At 42.4% G+C, this 25,811-nt stretch overlaps 1 protein-coding gene across 4 annotated transcripts in view; it reads left to right on the forward strand.

Moving 5' to 3' along the window:
• The window catches only part of STOX1 (storkhead box 1), a 61,454-nt gene extending 41,382 nt beyond the window's left edge, over positions 1-20,072 (forward strand). For 2 of the 4 annotated variants that reach the window (XM_044239654.1, XM_044239655.1), the window contains exons 2-4: positions 9,262-9,414; positions 11,778-14,127; positions 19,646-20,072. In XM_044239654.1, coding sequence (XP_044095589.1) covers positions 9,262-9,414; positions 11,778-14,127; positions 19,646-19,793 — 2,651 coding nt within the window. In that variant the 3' untranslated portion in view covers positions 19,794-20,072. The remainder of the gene's footprint in view (positions 1-9,261; positions 9,415-11,777; positions 14,128-19,645) is intronic. The other 2 variants (XM_044239656.1, XM_044239657.1) reach the window with 2 other exon arrangements.
• The last annotated feature ends 5,739 nt before the right edge of the window (positions 20,073-25,811 follow it).

Genomic DNA, 25,811 nt, shown 5'->3' on the forward strand with positions numbered 1-25,811 from the left:
TAAAAGGGAGACACGGAGAGGGGCTTGGTTTTGCTGGCCTGAAACCTCTCTTTTTGTTCCAATTTTGTTTGATTTTCTGAACCTATTTAAGGTTATAACACAATAGATCTAACTATTTCAAGCCAGGGAGATTTCTGCACAGCATCTTATCTCTGATGAGATACACATTGCGACAAAATACTTGCATTTTTAAAAATGCAGGATTAATTTTAATGTTAAAGGAATCTGGAAATTCTGTCTTGGATAAAAGTGCAGTTTAAAAATCAGAGAAGCTTCTTGGATTACTTAGAACAAAACATCCTTTTATTTATTTATTTATTTTTAAAATTTAAACTTGAGTGGATCTGCAGGTTGTTTTATTCATGCTCTATTGTCATCTCTAATGCACGTAGAAGATACCTTTCTCACAGTGTGATTCAGTACGGGCGCCGAAAAAAGACGGTCTCAGGTTTCGTGTGTGCAGGTAATTAGCTGAGTTTGAGCTGCTTAGTTAAACTGTTTGAAGGTCAACAATGCATGAATTTCTGGCAGACTGTCTAGCACGGAGTCCATAAATTTGTATGGGGACTCAACATTTTTAGAGTAGAGAGAATTTTGTGTCTTGAATATGAAATAAGTAATGTTGGGGTTCTTTTTGCCTGGAATTTAATTTTTATGGACACAAAAAAGTTCTGATGTGTTTTCCAAATTTGCAAAAAAAGTCTTCTGTTTTGCATATTTGGTAGCACAGTCTCTTAGGAACTTTGAAATCACATTCAAGTACCCCAAATTAAAATGTCAGAATTTAGATTCCTCACAGAGACCCTCTTGGAATTTGTGTAAGTGTCTTAAAAACGTAAGATAAGTGTTAACATTGCATGGTATTTAATTTTTTTCCTCTAAAGGTAGAGGTTTTTTGTGTTTTTTTTTTTAATTTAATTTATTTATTTAACAGACAGAAATCACAAGTAGACAGAGAGGCAGGCAGAGAGAGAGAGGAAGGGAAGCAGGCTCCCTGCTGAGCAGAGAGCCTGACTCCAGTCATCCCAGGACCCTGGGATCATGACCCGAGCTTAAGGCAGAGGCCCAGTCCACTGAGCCACCCAGGCACCCCACGGTACAGTTTTTATATACAACTTTAACTGAGTCCTTGAAATTTAACTAGAGCATTGAGGTATCAAAAGAAACTCTGTTTGGATAAAGATCATTTTTTCTTCGAAAGTTTTCTCAGTGGACAAAGCAAACACAGGATTGGGCCAAGCAGAATGCCTCTTGATTTGGGTTCTGCCTTTCTCCCCAGGGGCCTGGGATCGTGTGCTTTCTCTGCCTCTGACTCTTTCTTCCAAAATGGTCAAGTTAGCAAACCTCACCCTCAGCTGTCTGATAACCTCTCAAGATGGGGAGCGAGTGTGTCGTTTGACCCCGGGTATTGTTCCCCTTGCGCTAGACCTTCCCTCGCGATGCTGGGACCGACCGCTGTACTGCTTCTGTTGGCTTGTGCTCCCCATCCCACTACCCCGGGAAAATAACCTCACTGGGCCAGCTACTGTGCTGACACCAGTGCGCCCATTTATCAGAGGGCAAAGTTTAGGCTCGTGTAAGGTTACCAAAGCTTCCAACTGGTGATCTGTAACTGGCGGATTTAGGAGTCCAGTGGCCCCGGTAGAAGATTTCTCTAGTGCCACAGATCTGGGGGACAGTGTGCTTGGTCTACTCCAGCTGCCTTCCGGGGGTCTGGTGCAAGGCAGTCCAGCTGTGTCCATATTTGTCATGAACATATCTCTTTATCAAGAGATATCAAGATATTTGACCCCGGGGTAGGAGTATTTACATCTCAGTATTGGGCCAGGAAATGGCTCTTTTAGCCACTTTTCTTTGCTGATAGGAAACGGTCAAGATAGGGTATTCTTCTAGAGGCCTCCAGCGGGGGTGTATGGAGGAGGTCTTTGTGTCCTTGACAAAGAAACCACCACCTTTTCCTCAGAGTCGTGAGGAGGACTTTATTGACACTGGGCTGTTGGTGGGCTCCTGTCACCAGCTCAGGAGCAAGCCACACTTTTAGAGTTCTGCTCCTATCAGCCAGGGGCTCTCTGGGCCACTGTTATAAGGCACAGGGACAGGGATTGATCGCCCAGGATTATATGAATTTATAGCTTCACACAGGAGTCTGGTTCTTGTCACAGTTGTAGGATCTCGAGCTAGAAGAGGTCTGCTCTAGACTTGACTGGGGGTCAACAATCTTTGACAATTCAGAACTCCACGCTTCTACTTGCTGATTGGGGATCTATATACTACATACATTGAATTTGCCTTGCGCTGTTTTTTATTCTTCTCCCCAAAAGTGGGCTTTTAAAGAAAAATGGTTTTAAAACTCATCATAGAGGGGTGCCTGGGTGGCTCAGTGGGTTAAGCCTCTGCCTTCGGCTCAGGTCATGATCTTAGGGTCCTGGGATCGAGCCCCGCATCGGGCTCTCTGCTCAGCAGGGGACCTGCCTCCCCTCTCCCTTTGCCTGCCTCTCTGCCTACTTGTGATCTCTCTCTCTCTCTGCCAAATAAATAAATAAAATCTTAAAAAAAAACCTCATCAGAATTTGGAAACTCAAAAAAAAAAAAAAAAAAAAGTAAATACCCACCAGATCCTTTGAGAGTACAGCAAGGTAAGCAACAAAAATCTTTACAGAAAAGGTGGCATGAAATGTAGTAGGCGCCAATATATACAGTCGGACTTTGTTGGTATTTCCATCAAACCAGTCTTTCTGCACAAATGCTTTTCCCATTTCTACAGCACCCAAGAGTCCAAGACTGTGTAAACAGAGAGAACATTGTTGTGAACTGTTTGCTCAGGCATGCAGCCTCTCCTGGCCTCCCAACCCCTCTACAGGTCAAAGGTCAAAAGTCAACAGCAGGCCCGGGCTTAAGGGTCCTCTTCAATTACTCCACAGTAATGGAGGATAAAGCCAAAGGACTGGCTTTCCCTTACTGAGAAATCTGGTTACATCTATAAATGGGATCTTCTACACAGAAAGTTAATTTTTGGTGGAAAACTCTATTAAGGGCTATTGCGTTCCAAAAATCAAAGGGCAAAAGTAACCGAGACAAAAAAAAAAAAAAAAAGATGGCTAGAGTGTGAACATGATTCCTGAGTCTATCACGGAAGTTCCCCATCAGGGTTCGTTCAGCTCTCTTGCACAAAAGAACCCTTGATGATTTACGCACCTGAAGAGGTCTCTTAGCAACGGCTGGGAAGGAAATGTACTGAGAAACTTGCTCTAGGCTTTGTTTAGAGGGAATGCCAAACCGGAGGTTAAATGCAATTTAACACGTTCTCTAAAATACAGTGGACATGTTATTGTATTAATTTTAAGGAGCAGAAAAAGGCAATTTGGCTTCCTACTTGATTGTAGGTTTGTTTGCTCTTAAAATACTCATTCCCACACCGTGGTAGGAATTATGAATAACATTTCTGGGAGTGTTTTTGGATTTGGCAAGCAGTGTCAGGATTCTTTAAAAGAACTTGTTTGGGATTTTTAAAATGTAAGAAAAAACTTCTGTTGCTCATATTTCTGCTTGTTAAAAGTAGTGCTTTCTGAACAATCTATTTTCAGCTTTTATTTCGAATTGACTTTAAGATATATGGGAGATTGCAAAGAAATGTACAGGGATATCCCACGCATCCCTCCCACCAGACCTATGAAAAATCTGTTTTGACTATTTTTCCTATGAAAGGAGGAAATAAGCTTAAGAGTTGAGCTAAAAACTGGGCTGCTTCAGGTCCAGCCCAAAGGCACAGTGAAGACTTGAGTACTAGACCCATCCTCGGTGTAGCCTTCTTGTTCCATTTGCCCCAAAATGGGCGGCTACCGGCAGGGGGCGCGGCAGGCAGGGATGTCAGACGCTGACACTCTAGCCACTTCTCCCTTCCTTTAAATTCTTCCTCCTTACTCCATCGCAAAGTTCAAAGTGACTGCGTTTAGGGTAGGGGTGTATTGAGGTTGTGTAGTTGAACACCGAAAACCTTTTTAGGTTTTGCCCTATGCTTCGCCGGGACTCTAACCCTTATCCCTCTAGGAGAGAACTTTCTCCACCCTCTTTGAATTAAGGACTTTTAATCCACTTGAAGGTGGGGGAAGGAGAGGAGGTAATTCAAGATCACACAGAAGAAAAAAGTCACTTATTAGATTGTTTTGGGAGACGAGGAAGAAGGTTATAAAAGTTTAAAGTCACTTATTTCAAATTAAGCACATAGAGTTATGTTAAAGAAGCACGGAACTATTTGAAATTGTACTTTTTCTGGTTGAGGAGGGAGGTGAAAGAGAAGAAAGTAAATCCCAGATGTGGATGGAAAAAAGAAAGGCAAAGAGGGGCTGAAGAGAGGCAGAGGCTTATTACCCTTAGCTTAGAGGTAGACTTTCTAGAAGGATTTTGAGGTTTAGCTCAGCTAATGTCTCACTTGGACACTAAGCTTCATAATCCCATCTCTCATCACTGCCCTTTGAAATATTGATTAGCCATTCAGCCTAGCTTCTCAGAATGCTGCAGGTATCCTGGTGTCCATCCAGTGGAATAGCCACAAGCACACAAGAGGAGATCCTAACCTCCGTGGCAGACAGCAGCTCTGGCCTGTGTTGTAACCTTCCAGCTCAGAGATGCCCCCGCCTGCCAGATACAGAAGCTTAATTAAGCACACAGGGAAACAGACCAGTGTTATGTATAGCAAACTGCTTCTCAGTTTCCTTATGGAAGTCCTCTATCTTCATCTGATACAATAAATACTCTGGGCCACTCACCAGCTCTGGCTACAACCCTTCACACCTTGCCAGTCCTCACCACTTTCCTTCCCCCTCAATTAGTAAAATGTATTGGCTTTGCTGTCACTGGGCAAGTCACCTGCACAGTATAACCAAGTTTTCTCAATTCTTTGACTTCCCTTTGGCTACTCTTGACTCCCCATGCAGCCCCAGGGCCATGTTTGTTTGTTGAATGGTTAGCTACTTTAACACTGTGATTATCAACACCCTCACCCTCTTACCATTCCCAAGCAGACCTCACCTGGGAAGTTGTTAGAAACACAGAATCATGGACCCTCCTTCGGACCTTCTGAATCAGAATCCGCACATTAGCACTCCCTCCCCCACCCCACCCCAGTGATTCCCTTATCACATTAAAGTTTCAGAAGCACCTGGCCTCCCTGGCTCTTACCCTTTTCATTCCAGATTGTCACCTGCCACCAACCACATTCCACACTTCAATCATCTTGAGACTCAGGGCTCCTTCATAATCCTTGTATTCATATATTTTTTGAAATTTAGTACACTCCAAGAATGGCTCTTCAACCCCCCTTTCCACTCTTCAGCTCCTCACTTCTGTTTTTTTCTCCTCCCATTCCTATCCTCTCCCTCCCTGCCTTAACTTTGCAGAGATCGAGGACCTTGCTGTGCTCACGTGTATTTTTTTCTATGCTTTGGTGGATTCCTGGTCTTCTACCCTCCTCTACTCTTTTCTCAGGTCCAGGTGAATTCATATCTTCCTTCCTTCCTCCTTTTTTTTTTTAGATTTTATTTATTTATTTGACGGAGAGAGAGATCACAAGTAGGCAAAGAGGCAGGCAGGGGGAGAGGGGGGAAGAAGTCTCCCTGCTGAGCAGAGAGCCCGATGTGGGGCTCGGTCCCAGGACCCTGAGACTATGACCTGAGCCGAAGGCAGAGGCTCAACCCACTGAGCCACCCAGGTGCCCCATCTTCCTTATTTCTAAGGCAGTTCTTCTACCTGTGCCTTTTGCACATTTTCCTATTCCTTGTCCTACAGGATCTTGCTGTCTTACTGGTCTTCTCTCTCTCCTGGAAACAGGTACGTTATTTCCTTGAAGACTTTTCTTTTGGATGCAAATGTGCAGAGCTCTTCCTTTAAGAAAATCACAATGTACACACAGTTAGGACGCCTGGGTGGCTCAGTTGGTTAAGCAGCTGCCTTCGGCTCGGGTCATGATCCCGGCGTCCTGGGATCGAGTCCCACATCGGGCTCCTTGCTCGGCAGGGAGCCTGCTTCTCCCTCTGCCTCTGCCTGCCTCTCTGTCTGCCTGTGCTCGCTCTCTCTTCCTCTCTCTCTGACAAATAAATAAATAAAATCTTTAAAAAAACAAAACAAAAAAAAAACCACGTTCACATTCACTTGTTCCTACTCCCTTCTGGTTTGTGTTCTGTTTCTCCTCTTTCAGAATCCGATTTTTCCAACAAATGGTATAGAACAGTGGTTTATAATTGGGGCAGTTTTGCCTCCATCCCCCCATCCCTTCTGGGGACGTTTGGCGATGTCTGGAAACTTGTTTGGTTGCTGCAACTGGGGGAGATGCTACCGGCATCTAGAAGTGGCAGAGACCAAGAACCCTACTAAACACGCTGCAATGCACTCGACGGCTCTGCACAACAAAGAATTATCTGGCTCGGCAAACCGTCTTGGTTTGCCTTTGATTTTCTTGGTTATCACACGGAAAATCCTATGTCCCAGGGAACCCCTCAGTCCTGAGCATACTGAGATGACTGGTCACTTTATATCTGGCCCCCAATGTCAGAAGTGCCAAAGTTAAGAAGCCCTGCTCTGGAAGGAGGATCCATTAGCCTTACCTTTTCCCTCACTTAACTCCCTTCCCTTCAGCCTGACATTTAGTTTCTGTGTTCTTTTCTATGAAAACAGTTCTCTTGAAAGACGCCAGTGGTCACCTTTCAGTGAAGAAAGACAATGACTGGGGCACCTGGGTGGCTCAGTGGGTTAAAGCCTCTGCCTTCAGCTTGGGTCATGATCCCAGGGTCCTGGGATCGAGTCCCTATCAGGCTCCCTGCTCAGTAGGGAGCCTGCTTCTCCCTCTGTCTGTCACTCTCCCTGCTTGTGCTCTCTCTCTCTCTCTCTGACAAATAAAATCTTAAAAAAAAAAAAAAACAATGGCCCTTTTCCTCCTCCCTCCACCTTTCTGATCCCTTTTAAGCATTTTGACACTGTTGTTTTACTGTCATTTCAGAGCCTCTTTTTCTCACACTTTTGGTTCTCTCCCTCCTACACCCATTATTGGGCCTTCTTGCTTTTGTGGGTCCCTATTTCTACTGTTTCTTAACTGTAGGTAGCCTCGCAGTTCACTGTTTCTTGGCTGTCTTCCTATATCTCCTACTGAAGAACTTATGCCCTCCTCAGCTTCAGATCTTCTCTGTTTTAGTTGATTCTCAAATCTCTTTCCTGAGTCCTAGTCTTTCATTTCCAAGTAATTGAGTGATTCCCTTGGATGCTCAGCAGAATCTTAAACTCTAACATGAGTAACAGCAGGTTAAGAACATTTATTTAAGATGTTGGCAAGGAGGAGGCACCTGGGGGCTCAGTCCTTAAGCATCTGCCTTCCGCTCAAGTACAGATCCCAGAGTCCTGGGATCTAGTCTCATGTCAGGCTCCCTGCTCAGTAGGAAGCCTGCTTCTCCCTCTCCCACTCCCCCTGCTTGTGTTCCCTCTCTAGCTGTCACTCTGTCAAATAAGTAAATAAAAGTCTTAAAAAAAAAGACATTGGCAAGGAGGAAAGACAATACAGTCTAGCTTACATTTCTTTTCTTTTCTTTTTTTTTTTTTAAAGATTTTTTTTATTTATTTGACAGACAGAGATCACAAGTAGGCGGAGAGGCAGGCAGAGAGAAAGGAGGAAACAGGCTCCCCGCTGAGCAGAGAGCCTGATGCAGGGCTCTATCCCAGGACCCTGAGACCATGACCTGAGCTGAAGGCAGAGGCTTTAACCCACTGAGCCACCCAGGCTCCCCCTAGCTTACATTTCTGATCCGTCTTCAACTTTGGTGTGATAATAACTCTTAAACTCTATCCAACCAGGATAACTCTATTCGTGCTTTTATATACCTTGTGCTTTCTTCTTTTCATGGTTTTGCTCTGTGTCTTCGTGCTTTTGGAAAAATTTTTTGACCTTTCCTTCTTCAAATCTTCCTAATCATTCCAACCAGGAAAATGTGGAATGGGGCACCTGGGTTAAGCCTCTGCCTTCCGCTCAGGTCATGATCTCAGGGTCTTGGGATTGAGCCCCTCATTGGGCTCTCTGCTCAGCAGGGAGCCTGCTTCTCCCTCTCTCTCTCTCTGCCTGCCTCTCTGTCAAATAAATAAATAAATAAAATCTTTTTAAAAATATGGAATGATGAAAATGCTGGATTAGGAGTCAGAAGACCTGTTTTTGTCACTTCACTTGCTTTCTGACCTTGGGACAATTACTTGAGCTTTCTATGGATTGTGTGTGTGTGTGTCTGTGTGTGTGTCTTAAGATTTTATTTATTTGACAGAGAGAGAGATAGCAAGAGAGGGAACACAAGCAGGGGGAATAGGAGAGAGAGAGAGGGAGATGCAGGCTTTTTGCTGAGCAAGGAGCCCAATGCAGGGCTCCATGCTAGGACCGCGGGACCATGACCTGAGCCAAAGGAACCCACTTAACCAACCGAGTCACCCAGGCACCCCTATGGCTTTCTTTATTTTAAGTAAAGAAATGGGAATTCCATCCCTGCCTGCCTCAGAAATCTAATATGATTTTTAAAAAGTGCTTCGAAATGTATGAATTACCATGTAAGCATTGTCTGACCTAAACCCTGATAGCACTTTGTGACTTTCATCTGGAAATTTACTACCTCTTGCATGTAAAGTACTGGCAAATTCTACAAACTTCTTAAAAATTAGGGGGCACAATCTGAGGGGTTTGAAGTGGTGGGGGGGTGGGAGGTTGGGGTACCAGGTGGTGGGTATTATAGAGGGCACGGATTGCATGGAGTACTGGGTGTGGTGAAAAAATAATGAATACTGTTTTTCTTTTTTTTTTTTTTTTTTTTTAAAGATTTTATTTATTTATTTGAGAGAGAGAGACAGTGAGAGAGAGCATGAGCGAGGAGAAGGTCAGAGAGCGAAGCAGACTCCCCATGGAGCTGGGAGCCCGATGTGGGACTCGATCCCGGGACTCCAGGATCACGCCCTGAGCCGAAGGCAGTCGTCCAACCAACTGCGCCACCCAGGCGTCCCTGAATACTGTTTTTCTAAAAATAAATAAATTGGAAAAAAAAAACTAGGGGGCCCGAATGTAACCCTTTTTCTTCTATGCTTTCTACCATTGTTCCTATTATCAGATTGGGAGGAAGAACCGATGAGAAAAATAGCAATGCCACATGCCATTCAGTTTTTATTGTTGGTTCACTAATCCCAAATAGTTTTTACTATAAATGTTATCACCTTTCCTTTTTTTTTTTCTTTTAACCTCCAATTTAGGTGATGTCTTCCCCGTACAAATGAATCCAATAGCTCAATCTCAGTTTGTACCTTTGGCTGAAGTTCTTTGCTGTGCTGTGTCTGATCTGAATGCTGCCCAGACCGTGGTGACCCAGGAATCCCTGTTGGAGCATTTGAAGCAACACTACCCAGGTAGCGTGACCAGTTTTCTCTATTAGTTCCTGGCCTGCTTTCTGTTTATAAATCCTTTTAGGGCGCCTGGGTGGCTCAGTGGGTTGGGCCGCTGCCTTCGGCTCGGGTCATGGTCTCGGGGTCCTGGGATCAAGTCCCGCATCGGGCTTTCTGCTCGGCAGGAGGCCTGCTTCCCTTTCTCTCTCTGCCTGCCTCTCTGTCTGCTTGTGATCTCTGTCTGTCAAATAAATAAATAAATAAATAAAAAATCTTTATAAATCCTCTTAAATAAACTGGGAGATAGCCACTTTTTTTTTCTCTAGTGTAGAACCTTGTATTAGAGCCCTGCTGGGAGAAGGCCTGCATCAATGAATTTGATAAGGGCATTTCTTTTACTTTCCAGATGAACTTTTGCAAAAACAACGCCTATGGCCATAAACAAATCATACCGTAGAAAGGAATACAAAGCAAAAAAAGAAAAAAAAAATTCCTCTTCTTCCCCACCATCCCCTTCTTCCACTGCCACTTCCCAGAGGTGACAGCTTCTACTGTTTATCTTTTCCTGCGTATACTTTCCTAAGAGGTATTTGAGCATATGTATTTTTTTTAAAATAACATACATTGGCTCCTTCTTTACATTCTGTCTGTACCTTGCCTAAGTTCAAAAAATATTTTGGTGGGGCGCCTGGGTGGCTCGGTGGTTTGAGCCTCTGTCTTCGGCTTGGGTCATGGTCTCGGGGTTTTGGGATCGAGCCCAGCATTGGGCTCTCCGCTCGACGGAAGCCTGCTTCCCCCTTTCTCTCCGCCTGCCTCTCTGCCTACTTCTGATTTCTGTCTGTCAAATAAATAAATAAAGTCTTTTAAAAAAATTTTTTTTGGTGGGGGCGCCTGGGTGCCTAGTTGCTTAAGCGCCCAACTCTTGATTTTGGCTCAGGTCATGATCTCAGGGTTGCGAGATGGAGCCCTGAGTTGAGCCCTGCATCAGGCTCTAAGCTCAGTGGGAGGTCTACTTGAGATTCTCTCTCTCTCCCTCTGCTCCTCCCACCCACCTCGTGCACACGCACTCTCAAATAAATAAATCTTTTTTTAAATTAACATATAACATGTTATTTGCCCCAGGGGTACAGGACTGTGAATCATCAGGCTTACACAATTCACAGTACTCAGCATAACACATACCTTCCCCAATGTCCATAAACCAGCCATCCTATCCTTCCCACCCCATCCCCCAGCAACCCTCAGTTTGTTTCCTGAGATTAAGAGTCTCTTATGGTTTGTCTCCTTCCCCAGTTCTATCTTATTTCATTTTTTCCCTCCCTATTCCCAGACCCAATAAATAAATCTTTATTATTTTTTTAAGATTTTATTTATTTATTTGACAGAGAGATCACAAGGCAGAGAGGCAGGCAGAGAGACAGGGGGAAGCAGGCTCCCCACCGAGCAGAGAGCCCAATGCAAGGCTCCATCCCAGGACCCTGAGATCAGGACCTGGGCCGAAGGCAGAGGCTCAACCCACTGAGCCACCCAGGTGCCCCCCAATAAATAAATCTTTTTAAAAATTTCAGAGATCTTTCTGTATTATATACTGATTTATTTCCATCTTCTCACAGCTGTGTGATATCCAAAATGCATGGATATAGAAGAGTATTTTTAATTTTCCCATTATAAAATTGATATGCTTATTGTAGAAAAATCAAGAAAATGTAGAATAGTAACCACTTATAGTATCACAATCCAAAGGAAATGTTGATATATTGAGGTATTTTCTTCCGGTGTTATACAAACATGTTTCACAATATAAATACAATTTTGAAACCTGCTATTTGGGACTGATGCACTGCCTACTGTGCTAAGGAGGCATCTTTGAACCCTGCTATTTAGAAAAGGAAATTTCTTTTAAAAATTGCTACCTTCCTACTTTTAAAAACTATCATAATACAGGTATTAGGTAGTTCGCCCCCATCCTGGCATAGACTGGTTTTCATTTTCTCTTTAGATTCTTAAGATTTAAGCAATGAAGCTGCGATTTTTAAAAACTCCTGTGTTTGCTTCCAAGAATGCTGTCTTGAAGTCAAAATTTAAATTCATGATGGGGTTATGTAATTTGCTGTGTGTATTCGAGGGAACTCAGATTTTTTTTTTCTCTACTTAACCATTAAGTTAGCCCTGTCTTTGTGTGGACCAAATTATATTCCTGTTACTCAGTTAAATTGTGACTATTATGAATGCTTCTTCGGCAATGCAATTACATTTATTAATTGTGTTATAGTTAGCTGTGGGTTCATCAAGCAGATGTGTGGTCATTTCTGCATTACTGATTTCACTCATTAAAATATTTTTTAATGCCAAACCTATCAGTATAACGAAATGCTTGTTTGTTTTAGGCATTGCAATTCCATCTCAGGATATTCTCTATACCACCCTGGGAACCCTGATTAAAGAAAGGAAAATTTATCACACTGGAGAGGGATACTTCATAGTCACTCCTCAGACTTACTTCATCACAAATACAACCCCCCACAAAAATAACAGAGACCTATCCGATGAAAGTCAGCGGCCGGCTTGCATTACCTACCTGGTGGGCGTGGCCAGCTGTGCAGAATCAGCCAAAGAAAACGCTGCCCCCATTTCCCATTGTCAGTCTTGCAGGTGTTTCCCTGATCCCTGCGCTCAGGATGTAGAGGCAATACCGGAGGCTGTGGAAACGGCTAGAAGAGGCCAGAAAGGTCTTCAGGAATCCAGACCTTTGGTACGGAATCGAGCAGTTTCAGTGTCTGGGGATAATAACATCAGTGAAAGCGCCAAACCGTTACCAGACACAAAAGACAGAGAAAAAGGCAAGAAGTTTGGCTTCAGCCTCTTCTGGCGTAGTATATCCAGGAAGGAGAAGTCCAGAACAGAACACAGCAGTTTCTCTGCCCAGTTCCCACCAGAAGAATGGCCTGTTCGAGATGAAGATGACTTGGACAATATCCCTCGAGACGTCGAACATGAGATTATCAGAAGAATTAATCCCATTCTGACCGTTGACAACTTAATCAAACATACAGTCTTAATGGAAAAATACGAAGAACAGAAACAATATAATAGCCAGGGCACTTCCACTGATAGGTTGACCACGAGGCATAAATATCCTTCAAAAGAAGGAGTTAGGAAAAGGCGGGTCCGCTGTGGGAAGCCTCGAAGGCGGGGCCATTCTCAGAGGAACAGGCACAGAGCAGGGAGCCAGGGAAGCGAGCCTCAGCCAGGAAGCATCAAACTGGAGAAACATCCCAAGATCCCTGCTGCACAGCCCAGCCCCAAAATTAACAGCCCAAATGAAGCAGGAGTTCAAACACCACCTGCTGAGAATTTATCAGTGCTGGGTTCCCATTTAATTTACAAGAAGAGAATCAGTAATCCTTTCCAGGGCTTCTCTCACCGAGGGAGTCCAATGACCAAAGTGCACAACACCCAGACCAGTGATCTGAGACCCCATCAGGCTGGACCAAAGGGAAAACCTTTCCAAAGGTCAAGGTCTTTGGATTCCTCAAGAATCTTGAAGAGTGAAGCCAAGCAGCGTCTTGCTGAACAATGTGAAGATAAACTGACGGCAGAATCCATCTGTATGAGTAACCCGATCGTCAAACCTCTCTGCGATGACTTCAGAGGTCCCCTCTTAAATTACGCTCAGTGTAGTGTTTTGCAAAACGGCGGTGAATGTTGTTCCTTCCCGGAAAGCATGTTGAGATATGATGTAAACGGTGGAAAAAACGAGGTAATCCCTGAAGTCTGGAGGAAAAGTTATTCTCACTTCGACGCATTAGGTGAGGCCGAAGAAATACAGCATGTCCTGCCATCACAAGGTTCCTCTTTAGGCCATGCCTCCCCTGCTTGTAGATTGGTTGATAAAACAATACACCAGTTCCAAAATCTTGGTCTTTTGGATTACCCAGTTCATACGAACTCTTTGAGACAACCTGAGAGTCAAGACAGAGATTTAGAAGAAATAGCAATGAGAAAGACATTTGTCCAGGAAGCAGAGACTGTGGGTCTAGAAGATGAAGGGCTTTCTGATGAAAACCAGGCCTTGGATCAGAATGAACTAGAAGATGATGATGGTGCCTGTAGTTCATTATATCTAGATGAGGAGGACTTTTCTGAGAACGATGACTTAGGTCAAATGCTGCCTGGCCACATTCAGTGTTCCTTTGCAGGGAGAAGCAAGTGGAATCATTTGGGAAGACAAAAAGTGACTGAGAGATCTATGACTGAGTACAGCAGCAAAACACACAGGTCTGAGCCTCAGGTGCTTAAAGGAAATGAATGTTACAAACCCACCAGGTTTTTCACTAACCCAGGTGAAAGCCAAGCACCTGATCTCCCTGCTGAAAGCAGTGGTCTCAGTTCAGGGACTCAGCCCAGTTTTAGCCACGAAGAGGAACACAGCGTTGCTACCTGTGTACAAGTGTCGGCCTCTGCTGATGGAAGGATATTTGGTTACTATAGCACGAGGAAAGCCGATTCTGAGACTGAAACCCTGCAAGACCCTGTTAGTGACACAGGAAAGAAACCAGCGAGCTGGGGTCAGAGTGCTCTGAATCAGGGAATGAGAAAGCAGTTCACACAAAAGGTAGAACTTTTCAACACTTCCCATATGCCAGTGTTGGCTCAGGATATCCAACATGAACACAGTCATTTGGAAGGAACAGAAAATCATAGCATGGCTGGAGATAGTGGAATAGATTCCCCACGGTAAGTGTATGTGAATGTGTTTGATTAGCCACTATTCCTCAGGAATGATTAAAATCAATGGTGTATTGAATTACCTAGTGGGAGACTCCTGAATAAACTTTTTATAGCCATGTAATTCTGCCAGTCTCCACTGAATGAATGACATCAAATTACAATGAAATCTCTTCTATAATAGGAGAGAGTTCGTTTTTAATGTGAACCAAAATTTACTCTACTACTACCAAATCTTGAATTATTTCTAAAAATAGGAAGGAGGTGCTATAAATGAAACACTTGCTCAACTGAGGGTTGGAAGTTTTCACTTGTATTTTGGGTTCTACACCCATTGAGAAAGAGCTCCCGCTACTTTCCAACAATTTTTTCCATGTGAATCTGTTTAAATAACATTGTTCAGATTATGAAAGTAATATGGTCATAATGGAATATTTGAGAAGTACTGAAAATTGTTTTAAAAGATTTATCTATTTATTTGAGAGAGAGCGCGAGAGAGCATGCACGTGCAAGCACGGGTGAGGGGCAGAGGAAGAGAAATCCTCAAACAGATTTCCCACTGAGCTTGGAGCCCAACGTGGGGCTCAAGCCCAGGACCCTGAGATCATGACCTCATCTGAACTCAAGAGTCAGATGCTTAACCGACTGAGCTACCCACACGCCCCAGAACTGAACACCTATATAATCACCCTACCATTTATTTTATTTTATTTTTAAAATATTTTATTTATTTATTTGAGAGAGCACAAGCAGGAAGGAGGGGGAGAAGCAGACTCCCCGCTTAGCAGGGAGCCCGATGTGGGACTCAATCCCAGGACCCAGGGATTATGACCTGAGCTAAAGGCAGACACTTAATTGACTGAACCACTCAGGTGCTCCCATCCTACCATTTACATATTTTTAATTTGACTTTAATTTTTAAATTTTTATTTATTTTTATTTTTCAAAAGATTTTATTTGTTTATTTATTTGACAGAGAGAGACACAGAGAGAGAGAGATCACAAGTAGGCAGGGAGGCAGGCAGAGAGAGAGGGAGAAGCAGGCTCTCTGCTGAGCAGAGACCCCGATGCGGGGATCGAACCCAGGACCCCGAGACCATGACCTGAGCCGAAGGCAGAGGCTTAACCCACTGAGCCACCCAGGCACCCCCATTTACATATTTTTAAAAAATTCTTTTATATTTGATATATTTATCTCACTTCAGTCTGAATATATTGATCTATATATTTTGTCTAAATCTTTTACCTGTACTGTATTTCCTCTTTTGCATGGTGCTTTTTTCAAATAATAGTACATTGTGAACATTCCCCTCATATTCTTAAATAGTTTTCAAAAAGTTCATCTTAAAATTAGGGTGTATAACTTTACTCTTAAAAAAAATATTTAATTAATTTATTTATTTGAGACAGAGAGTGAGAGAGAACACAAGCAGGGGAGAAGGAGAGGGAGAAGCAGACTCCCCACTGAGCAGGGAGCCCCATGTAGCTCCCTCCCAAGACCCTGGGATCATGACCCAAGCTGAAGGCAGAAGCTTAACCAACTGAGCTACCCAGGTGTCCCTACTAGTTTTTTATTATATAAAATTATTGTGTACTTTGTTTTGAAAAATTAAGTAATGCAGAAATGTAAAAGGTAAGGGAGCCTGGGCATCTCAGTTAAGTGTCTGCCTTCAGCTTAAGTCATGGTCCCAGGGTCCCGGGATCATGGCCTGTGGCAGGCTCCCTGCTCAGTGGAGAGTCTGCTTCTCCTCCCTCAGCCCCTCCCTCAGCTGGCACACTCCCACTCTCTCTCTCTCTCTGTCTCTCTAAAATTAATTAATTAATGAATCTGTGAAATTAAAAGTAAAATTGGAAGTCTTCATCCCTCAACCTTTGCCATTGCCATTCTATTGAGGTGACCTACACATTGTTTACAGTTTGGTTTGCTTATTTATTTATTTATTTATTTTAAGATATTTTATTTGGGGTGCCGGGGTGGCTCAGTGGTTTAAGCCTCTGCCTTCATCTCAGGTCACGGTCTCAAGGTCCTGGGGTCGAGTCCCATATCGGGCTCTCTGCTCAGCAGGGAGACTGCTTCCCCCACCCCCTACCTGCCTCTCTGCCTACTTGCGATCTCTTTCTCTCTGTCAAATAAATAAATAAAACCTTTAAAATAAAATAAGATATTTTATTTTATTTATTTGAAGAGAGACTGCAAGAGAGATACCATGAGCAGGGGGAGTGGTAGAGGAAGAGGAAGAAGCAGAGTTCTCACTGAAGAGTGAGCCTGACATGGGACTTTGTCCCAGGACCCTGGGATCATTACCTGAGTCAAAGGCAGATGCTTAACTGACTGAGCCACCCAGGTGTCCCTGGAGGTCTGCATTTTTTTTTTCAGGCAGAGAGAGAGTGAGTATAAGCAGGGGAATGGCAGGCAGAGGGAGAAGCAGGTTCCCTGAGCAAGGAGCCCAATGTGGAGCAGATCCTAGGACTTTAGGATCATGACCTGAGCCAAAGGCAGCCACTTAACCAGCTGAGCCACCCAGGTTTCTCCTGGAGGTCTGCATTTTAATAAAAACATATCTTCAGGGGTCCCTGGGTGGCTCAGTGGGTTAAAGCCTCTGCCTTCAGCTCAGGTCATGATCCCAGGGTCCTGGGATTGAGCCCCGCATCGGGCTCTCTGCTCTGCCAGAAGCCTGCTTCCTCCCCGCTCTCTCTGCCTGTCTCTCTGCCTACTTGTAATCTCTGTCTGTCAAATAAATAAATAAAAGTATTTAAAAACAACAACAAAAAAAACAAAAAAACATATCTTCAATTCTTTATTAGGGAACAGATATTTCCTGCTTGAGACAATTGTTTAGTTCATATCAAAGCTTTAAAGTACCAAATTAGGACATATTGTCTCCAAAGTAAACAATGGTTGTGTAAATGAACAAGCTGTGGGTTCCCTTTCTCTCTGTCAACAGCAGAAATAAAAACCAAAATCAAACCCAAAACAGATAAGGGAAATTACTCATTGACATGCACCTGAGAATTTAGATTTGTGAAATCTTGAGAAAAACTTTTTTCTTTTTTTTAGAAAAGATTTTATTTATTATTTGATAGAAAGAGAGAGGGAACACAAGCAGAGGGAGTGGGAGAGGGAGAAGCAGGCTTCCCGCTGAGCAGGGAGCCCAATTCGGGGCTCGATCCAAAGACCCTGGGATCATAACCTGACCGGAAGGCAGACACCCAACAACTGAGCCACCCAGGTGCCCCTAATTTCTTTTCTTTTCTTTTTTTTAACATTTTATTTATTTGAGAGAGAGACAGAGAGCATTAGTGGAGTGAGGGGCAGAGGGAAAAGCAGACTCCCCACTGAGTGGGAGCCTGATGTGGGGCTTAATCCCAGAACTCCAGGATCATGACCTGACTGAAGGCAGATGTCCAATCAACTGAGCCACCAGGTACCCCAAGAAACTTGATTTTTTTTAAAAGAGTTTTAGTTTATTTATTTGACAGATGGAGATCACAAGTAGGCAGAGAGGCAGGCAGAGAGAGAGAGAGAGAGGGGAGGAAGCAGGCTCCCTGCTGAGCAGAGAGCCCGATGTGGGGCTCGATTCCAGGACCCTGGGATCATGACCTGAGCTGAGGGCAGAGGCTTTAACCCACTGAGCCACCCAGGTGCCCCGAAATTTGATTTCTTGAAAATTGCTTTTAATATGGTTCTCTTGAAAGACTTATAAATATAATCATTAAAGACATGTAGGAGAGAAGGGAGGGAAGATAGCATTTGCACATCATCTATGTGCCCTGTTACAAGAATTAGGGAGAAAGAGATGAACAAGATGCTGCTGCTACTTATAGTAAGCTTATACCTTAGTTGAGTAGACTAACAAACCACAAATTGAACTCAAAACAGAGATGTGTCTGGCAGGCTCAGTCGGTAGAGCACATGACTGGATCTCAGGGATGTGAGCTGCATCCCCAACTGGGAGTAGAGTTTAAGGACAGAGGCGCCTTGGTCGTTTAGTTGGTTAACCGATTGCCTTCAGCTCAGGTCGTGATCCCAGAGTGCCAGATCAACCCACTACATTGGCTCCTTGCTTGGCAGGGAAACTGCTTTTCCCTCCTCCTGCTTGTGCTCTCTCTCATGTGCATTCTTTCTCTCTTAAATAAAATCTAAAAAAAAAAAAAAAAGGACAAAGCAGAAGGTCTTCACAGCTGCCAAAGAGATGTGGAATTAAGAGTGTTGAGCTGTTGGGGCGCCTGGGTGGCTCAGTGGTTAAAGCCTCTGCCTTCGGTTCAGGTCATGGTCCCAGGGTCCTGGGATCGAGCCTCACATCGGGCTCTCTGCTCAGCAGGGAGCCTGCCTCCTCCTCCTCTCTCTCTGCCTGCCTCTCTGCCTACTTGTGGTCTGTCTGTCAAATAAATAAAAATCTTTAAAAAAAAAGGGGGGGGCGCCTGGGTGGCTCAGTGGGTTAAAGCCTCTGCTTTCGGCTCAGGTCATGATCCCAGAGTCCTGGGATGGAGCCCCGAATCGGGCTCTCTGCTCAGCAGGGAACCTGCTTCCCTTCCTCTCTCTGCCTGCCTCTCTGCCTACTTGTGATCTCTCTCTGTCAAATAAATAAGCAAAATCTTTAAAAAAAAAAAAAGAGTGATGAGCTGTTTAGGGGAACACTTACTGGAGGACACATTTTTTTTTTTTAAGATTTATTTGAGAGAGAGAGAGCACTGAGGGAGAGGAGAAGCAGACTCCCTGCTGAGCAGAGAGACTGATGTGGGGCTTGATCCCAGGACTCTGAAATCATGACCTGAGCCAAAGGCAGATGCTTAACAGACTGAGCCACCCAGGCGCCCCAGGAGGACATATTTTTGAGGTATATCAATGTAACGAGCACGTGATAGAGAGGAGACAAGGTGGAAAAAGGGGGAATGTCAAAAGCAAAATGCCCAAACAGTAATGTGCCTTGGCTGAAGCAAGGCAGGTGTATTGGATAAGGGACTAACTTAGCCTACAGCTCCTTGGAAAGGAACATTGTCAATGTGAAAAACTTAATGGTTGGCTTCTCTCTCTTTCATAGGACTTCTCAAGAAAGAAACAAATTACACTTCAGTTGTATAGGAGAGGTTTTCAGGGAACATATTGTTTCTTTTTCGTCTTTTTTAAAAAAGTTTATTTATTTATTTATTTAAGTAATCTCTACACCCAACTGGGGGTTGAGCTCACAACCCTGAGATCAAGAGTTGCAGGCTCTTCCGACTGAGCCAGCTAGGCACCCTGGGAACTTACTGTTTCTGACTAGAATATAATTGATACTGGATCTGAGGAAAGATGTTCTGAAAACATGAAACTTCTTGTTAAGCAGGTGTTAAATAATTGAGGTGCTATTGTGAAGTCTTTAAAATGTAAGGAGCACTTTAGATTTTTAAAGGTTAACTTATCTAAATGTAGCTTAGTGTTAGTAAATGTAATATTGCTTCAAAGTAACAAATGAAGGTATAATGCTTTGATGAGAAATCCAGGCCCTTTTGGAAGATAATAATTGTGTTATTTTTAATACCTTAGGACACAGAGTCTGGCATCTAATAATTCAGTCGTTTTGGATGAACTCAAAAGAAGACAGAATTTTCTGCAGAACTTTGAAGGCACAAAGAACGGTCAAACACGCACATCCAATTCCTTACTACAACTAACTCCAGTCATAAATGTTTAATTCTTATTTTTCTTTGGATGCTTTTTTATAAAAATGTACAGATTAATATAGAATATTTTAATCTGCTGAGTATAGAAGAATTCTGTAAAGCGAAGCATAGGTGCTGTTAATCTCATTACACATTTTGTTATAGTTGCTGGCTCCCCCCCTTTTTTATGTTTTAAAGCTTTTTTTAAAAGCTTATTTTATTATGAATTTATTGGGAATATATAGAATTTTCTTCAATTAAAAAACCATAAAATCCTTGGTCCTTTTCCAATTAAATGTAATTAACTCAAATTTTCAGACATTCATTAGTTTCTCAAATACATAGGGTGATAATTTACTATACCTAGTAGTGAACTTCTCTACCCATACTAATAGTGAGTGCTTAGGTTAAGGTTCTCACAAGATTTCAGCACAGAAATCCAGAAAATAGTGTGTTAGGGTTATATAGATTCTTTGTTTATAACTAATGTCTTTTATCATTATCAGAAAGTATGTATATAGATGTTTTGGGTACTCTGCAACAAGATTTTTTCTATCCAATCATTGCCACCAAGGATCTTCTCTGCAACCACCTTGAACATGAACAGATGGCCCCAAATTATATTTACTGGCAGCATCTGGGTCTATTTTTCTGGTTCCTCCTCACATTTGAGGCACTCTCTATAGCATGGTGATGAGAAGTCAGGGTGTTCTCAGATTGGTGGAGATAGAAAGGAAGGAGAATGGTTGCAGAATGGTTTGTGAGAGGAGGTTCTAAATCAAAGATTTATAGAAAAGATGGAAGAGGATAATAGTTTATTTACACTTGATCTATTTCCACTAAGACTTAGATAGCTTTGCTAGAATTTTTTCTGGCTGGCCTTTTTAGACCAAGTAGTGGAATGGTCAGTTCTCTTGGGTCTGAGGAACAGAGAGCAGTCAAGACTGGTTTCAGCATATTGGGTAGATGCTAACTTATGGATGAGGGGGTTTCTTCTAAGAGGTTTCTAAGGATTGTCAGGGCCTTAGATCTCAAGCATGATTGAATAATTGGAGAGTGCCTCTTTTAATTCTCACCATCCTGGTAACAGTGAAGGCAAGTTAAAGCTCAGCACCGTGGAGAGCTGCCTCCAGGGGCTGGGTGTTGGGGGGTGCGGGGGAGGGTGTTGCAGAGGAGGGGAGATCAGATACACTGATGGGTTTTGCAGTGGTTTGGCCCACTCGCTCCTGACTGTTGACTTTTAGTGGCTCTGCACAACCTACCATGGCATCCAAGAATATCAGCTGTAGTCATAAGGACCTTTGAAATCCTGGACCAAGTACCAAGAAGGGTAATCTGTATAGCAAAGGCTCATAGGGGAGATTTTGGTTTAGGGGGTCTTTTTTTTTTTTTTAAAGATTTTATTTATTTGACAGAGATCACAAGCAGGCAGAGAGGCAGGCAGAGATAGGAGGAGGAAGCAGGCTCCCCACCGAGCAGAGGGCCAGACCAGACATGGGGCTCGATCCCAGGACCCTGGGACCATGACCTGAGCCCAAGGCAGAGGCTTTAACCCACTGAGCCACCCAGGTGCCCCGGTTCAGGGGGTCTTATAGCTCAGAATCATCATCACTGAATGAAAGTTAGAAGATTTCAGCTCATTTAAAGAACTTTTCATTAGCCAAAACTATCCATAAATGAAACAGACACTTTTAAAAAAATATTTTATTTATTTGAGAGAGAAAGAGAGCAAGCGTACAAGAGCAAGAGAAGGGAGAAAGTCAGAGGGAGAAGCAGACTCCCCATGTAGCTGGGATCCCGATGCAGTACTTGATCCTGGGACTCCAGGATCATGACCCGAGCTGAAGAAAGTCACCCGAGCTGAAGAAAGTCGCCCAACCAACTGAGCCACCCAGGTGTCCTGAAATAGACACTTTTATAAATGAATGTACTTCCCGTTATTGAGGGCATTCGGGCAGAGGCCTGGTGATCCTTTGATTGGTGTGCTGCAGAGGTATTTCCAGTACATAACAGGATAGCTGAACTAGATGATTTTGAAGATTCCTTCCAATTGTAAGGTTTTATACTTATAAAATTCAGTGAGGGTTATATATCAAATATATTTCAAGGAAAAAAAAGATTAAGTGAGGATCCTGCAAAATACTAAATTCATGCAAGAATCCTAAGTTCTTCCAGTTTTCCATTCCTGTACCTATCCTTGTCAGTCCTTGCAAAAAAGATTAACAACTCTGTCCGTTCTTTGATTTTGGACCTCGACTTTTATGGCTCTAGTCACATGTAGGGACCAATGAAATCCACCTAATTTTGCCACTAGATGCACTATGACACTCCCTAAATGTATGAAGCCTATTATGAAACCAATAAAACTTGCCTTCTACAAAACACAACATATGATTACAGATATTAAAGATGGGTATATGTGTGAATTGTTTGGGAGATTACTCCTAAAATAAGTGACTTGTATTTTTACCCCCAATATTAGTTTGTATGTGATAATATTAGTTCTTGATTTCTTGTCCCCATTGCTGTCTATTTTCTAAGTGAAAACTGTTTTCTTCAGGCAGAATGATGATCTGAATTTAGGAATCAAACAAGTTTGAATCCCAATTAAAATCATTGGGAGCTGTGTGATGGAGGAAATTTCCAAACTTCTTTTAGCTTTCTCATCTGTAAAAGGGAGATAAGAGATGATGTATCTACTTACAGAACTGTTGTAAGATCTGAGGCTAATCTACTCAAGGTGCCCAATGCAGGAGGCACCTGATATCGTTATATATGTGTATATTTTTAATGTATTTATATATTCACAAAACTTGTCTGGTAGGTTAATACATGGCCTACTATACAGGTCCCGTTTTTGTTAGATTGTAATTCCTCCACTTGAGATTCAAGTCCTTTAGGTTAAGATTATAAGAAGTTTCATTGATTCAAATCCATATTTGTCTGGGGAGGTATTGTCCCTTGGCCAACAAGTTTTCAGTTAACATCTGATGCTATAATAGGAAAAAAAATGTGTAAAGCATGGGCTTATTTTAGACATTTCATACATTCTGAGATTATCCTCTTTCTTCTGGAATCCCAGACCCCTAGGAATACTCAGAGAGTAGCTGGGTATGTTCAATATTTCAAAAATTCCAATAGAAATTGTATATTTCCTTTTCTTAACTCCTTACTAATTATAACATCGTTTCTTTGGCAGTGGCTGAAATTATACCAGCTCAGTAATACAACACCATCACAGGCTGGTGACATTGCTAAGCTACATTTGTATCTTATTTATAGATAAGGAGAATGATCACAAGTCAATTACTAAATGCAATTTAGCAGACAATGGTTTCAAAATGTCAGATCTGTGAGGGAAAAAAACCAAGGCGAGAACAGTAGTAATGCTGAAAGTTGGGGACCACTACATTTTGAGAACCCATCCTACAGCTACCTGAGGCTTTTGGGGTATACAAAAGAAAGACTACTGCCAAAATGGAGTGGGGGAGAGACACTGAGTCATGAAACAAGAAAGAGGGAAACAAACTCATGACTACTTTGTTGGCCTCTACAAGTCCTTCTCGCTTTTGAAACCTTAGAAACATAGTCATTCCCTCTTTAGGAGTAATAGCGTCCATTTCTTGGGTCATAGTGCCCTCTTTTGGGTAGCTGATGTGACTACTTTTCCAGCACTTGATTGAAAACATTTACAAAGTAATTGGCTAAAGAAAGAGTAAGACCTCTCTGCAAAGGGTAAAGTTGAAAAGCTTTTATTCCAGGGGCTCCTGGCCCACTGAATTGGTAGGGTGTGGGACTCTTAATCTTGGTGTTGTGAGTTCAAGCTCCACGTTGGGTAGAGAGATCATTTAAAAATAAAATCTTAAAAAACGTTTTTATAACTTTGAATTAGGAGCTACACATATACATAAATAAACATTTGCTAAATGTGTTCAAAGCTGTGTCTTCTCCAAGGCTTTCAAAACTTGTCAAAACCTTGAGCTAAAGATAGAAATGCAAACTGTTCTGTATATCATCTTTGCAGTACTATAATATTAGCTGCTCCTCCCAATTTCCCTGTACTATCAGAGCAGGGAAGGCATGTTTGTCCCCACATTATTGACAAAAAAGACCAGGTTTTAGAGTTGAGTTGGCCATGATCACGTGGCTAACAATGACAAAATATCCCTCCTGTTGCCTCTTTCATTTTCTCCTTACTTCTTAGTACTCTATTTCTTTTTTAAGATTTTATTTATTTGACAGACACGAGAGAGGGAACACAAGTGGGGGGAGTGGGAGAGGGAGAAGCAGGCTGCGGGGCTCAATCCCAGAATTTGGGATTATGACCTGAGCAGAAGGCAGACACTTAACGACTGAGCCACGAGGAGCCCCAACTTCTTAGTACTCTATACACTCATTCTATCCTCCAGTACCTTTTAAGCAATTTATAATTGCTCCTTAAACCATTTCCATGCCATGACATTTTAAAACAATAGTTTGATTCCTTTTGTCACATAAGATTGACATGCAGATGCAAAATGACTTTTTAAAAAAATGTCTGCTTTTCTATGGAACAAAATATCTAGCCCTGTAGGTTTGAGAATGACCAGAGAGAGGCAAGTGTGTAGTCCTCTTATTTTTATATCTTAAGGTCATAGAGTTTAAGGAGATAAAGCCAAAGGCAAGAGAAATCTTTATAGAATCTTGGAACAGAGCAATAGATAAGGCACCCCAACTCTTAAATTTTAAGAAATAAATTGTATCAGTGTCTCTGGTAAGATATTTTGGGGATTTAAGAGTCTAATAAGATTATATTTTGAATTTTTTATATTTTGAATTTTTTGTACATTGAAATTATACTACTCCTTCATGTTCTTTCCATAGATATTATTAGATACAAATCTCTTTGAGTGTTATAGAGGGAACAAATAGCAAGAAAAGTTCTACATTCCTTCATTACCATTCCCAAGTTTTCTAGTTGATATCCATGGAGAACAGGGAGTTACCCAAATTTGGTAGTACTCAAATTTTTTTGCACTAAGCCATAGCTTGAAGTAACTTATGGCTTGATTTAAGACAGCAGACAGACATTTGATTCAATGAGTTTGGGGCTTAGAAAGGCAGGGATTGTAGAGTGTACTAAATCACAGATCATTCTGAAAAACATTTAATATACTCATTAGTATTTGCATAGGGAGAATTAAACAGTCTAGTTCCTTCTATTTACACACCTGCTGTTTGACCTCCAAATGAATACCAATGTTTTAAAGGGGCTAAAAACTTACTTCATCTGTATTTGATTTTCAACCACAACATACTAAAATCTGTTCCTATTATCCCAGTTTTACAAGTGTGACATTCTTTGCCACATCCACTCCTTTTCCCTATGTACATCATACTCTCTTGTAGGGCTACAAAGACTTTACAATGGTAGAACTGGGGTGGGTGTGAGGGAATGGAAGAAAGGGATCTAGAAAAGCACAGATTGAGAGATGCATAGTAATTCTCATACTCTAGAGATTTTAGAGTGCATTTTCCCCACTATCATTAGCTAACACCCCCTTTGTTCACAGTATTGAATCCAGAAGGTAACTTTTAGAAAATCTATAGCCCTTTTGCCTTCGGGCCAATCCATAATAGTGCAGAAGTCTTGTAGCGATCATTTGTGGTTTCAGCTATTTAGGACAAATCCCCAAACTCCGTGACAATAGCAGTTCATAATTTTGCTAAGACCCAAGTTTGATGCTCAGGTTACAAGACTGGTGTCTTAGAAATTGTCAAGTGCCCCTACATCTGAATTAGGTTCTTGTTCTCCCCTCAGGAGTAGCTGGGTTGAAGATAGCATGAAGAGATTAAAGCAAAGGCTCCGAAAAGAAAGCCAACCAGCCGGGACCAGTGATGTAACAAAAGTGTAGACTAAGGAATCACCCTTTTGCATTGTCAAAAGATTTCCAGTTTTGTGTAAGGTTGTAATTTAGGAGCAGTTAATCCCCATCAATAAAATAAAATCCTTTAATTCACTGCAAACACATAATCTGTCGAAGACACTGTGGCTTTTCTCGCTATATTTC

The sequence above is a fragment of the Neovison vison genome, chromosome 2, assembly GCF_020171115.1.
Source record: "Neovison vison isolate M4711 chromosome 2, ASM_NN_V1, whole genome shotgun sequence".
In the NCBI taxonomy this organism is placed as follows: Eukaryota; Metazoa; Chordata; class Mammalia; order Carnivora; family Mustelidae; genus Neogale; species Neogale vison.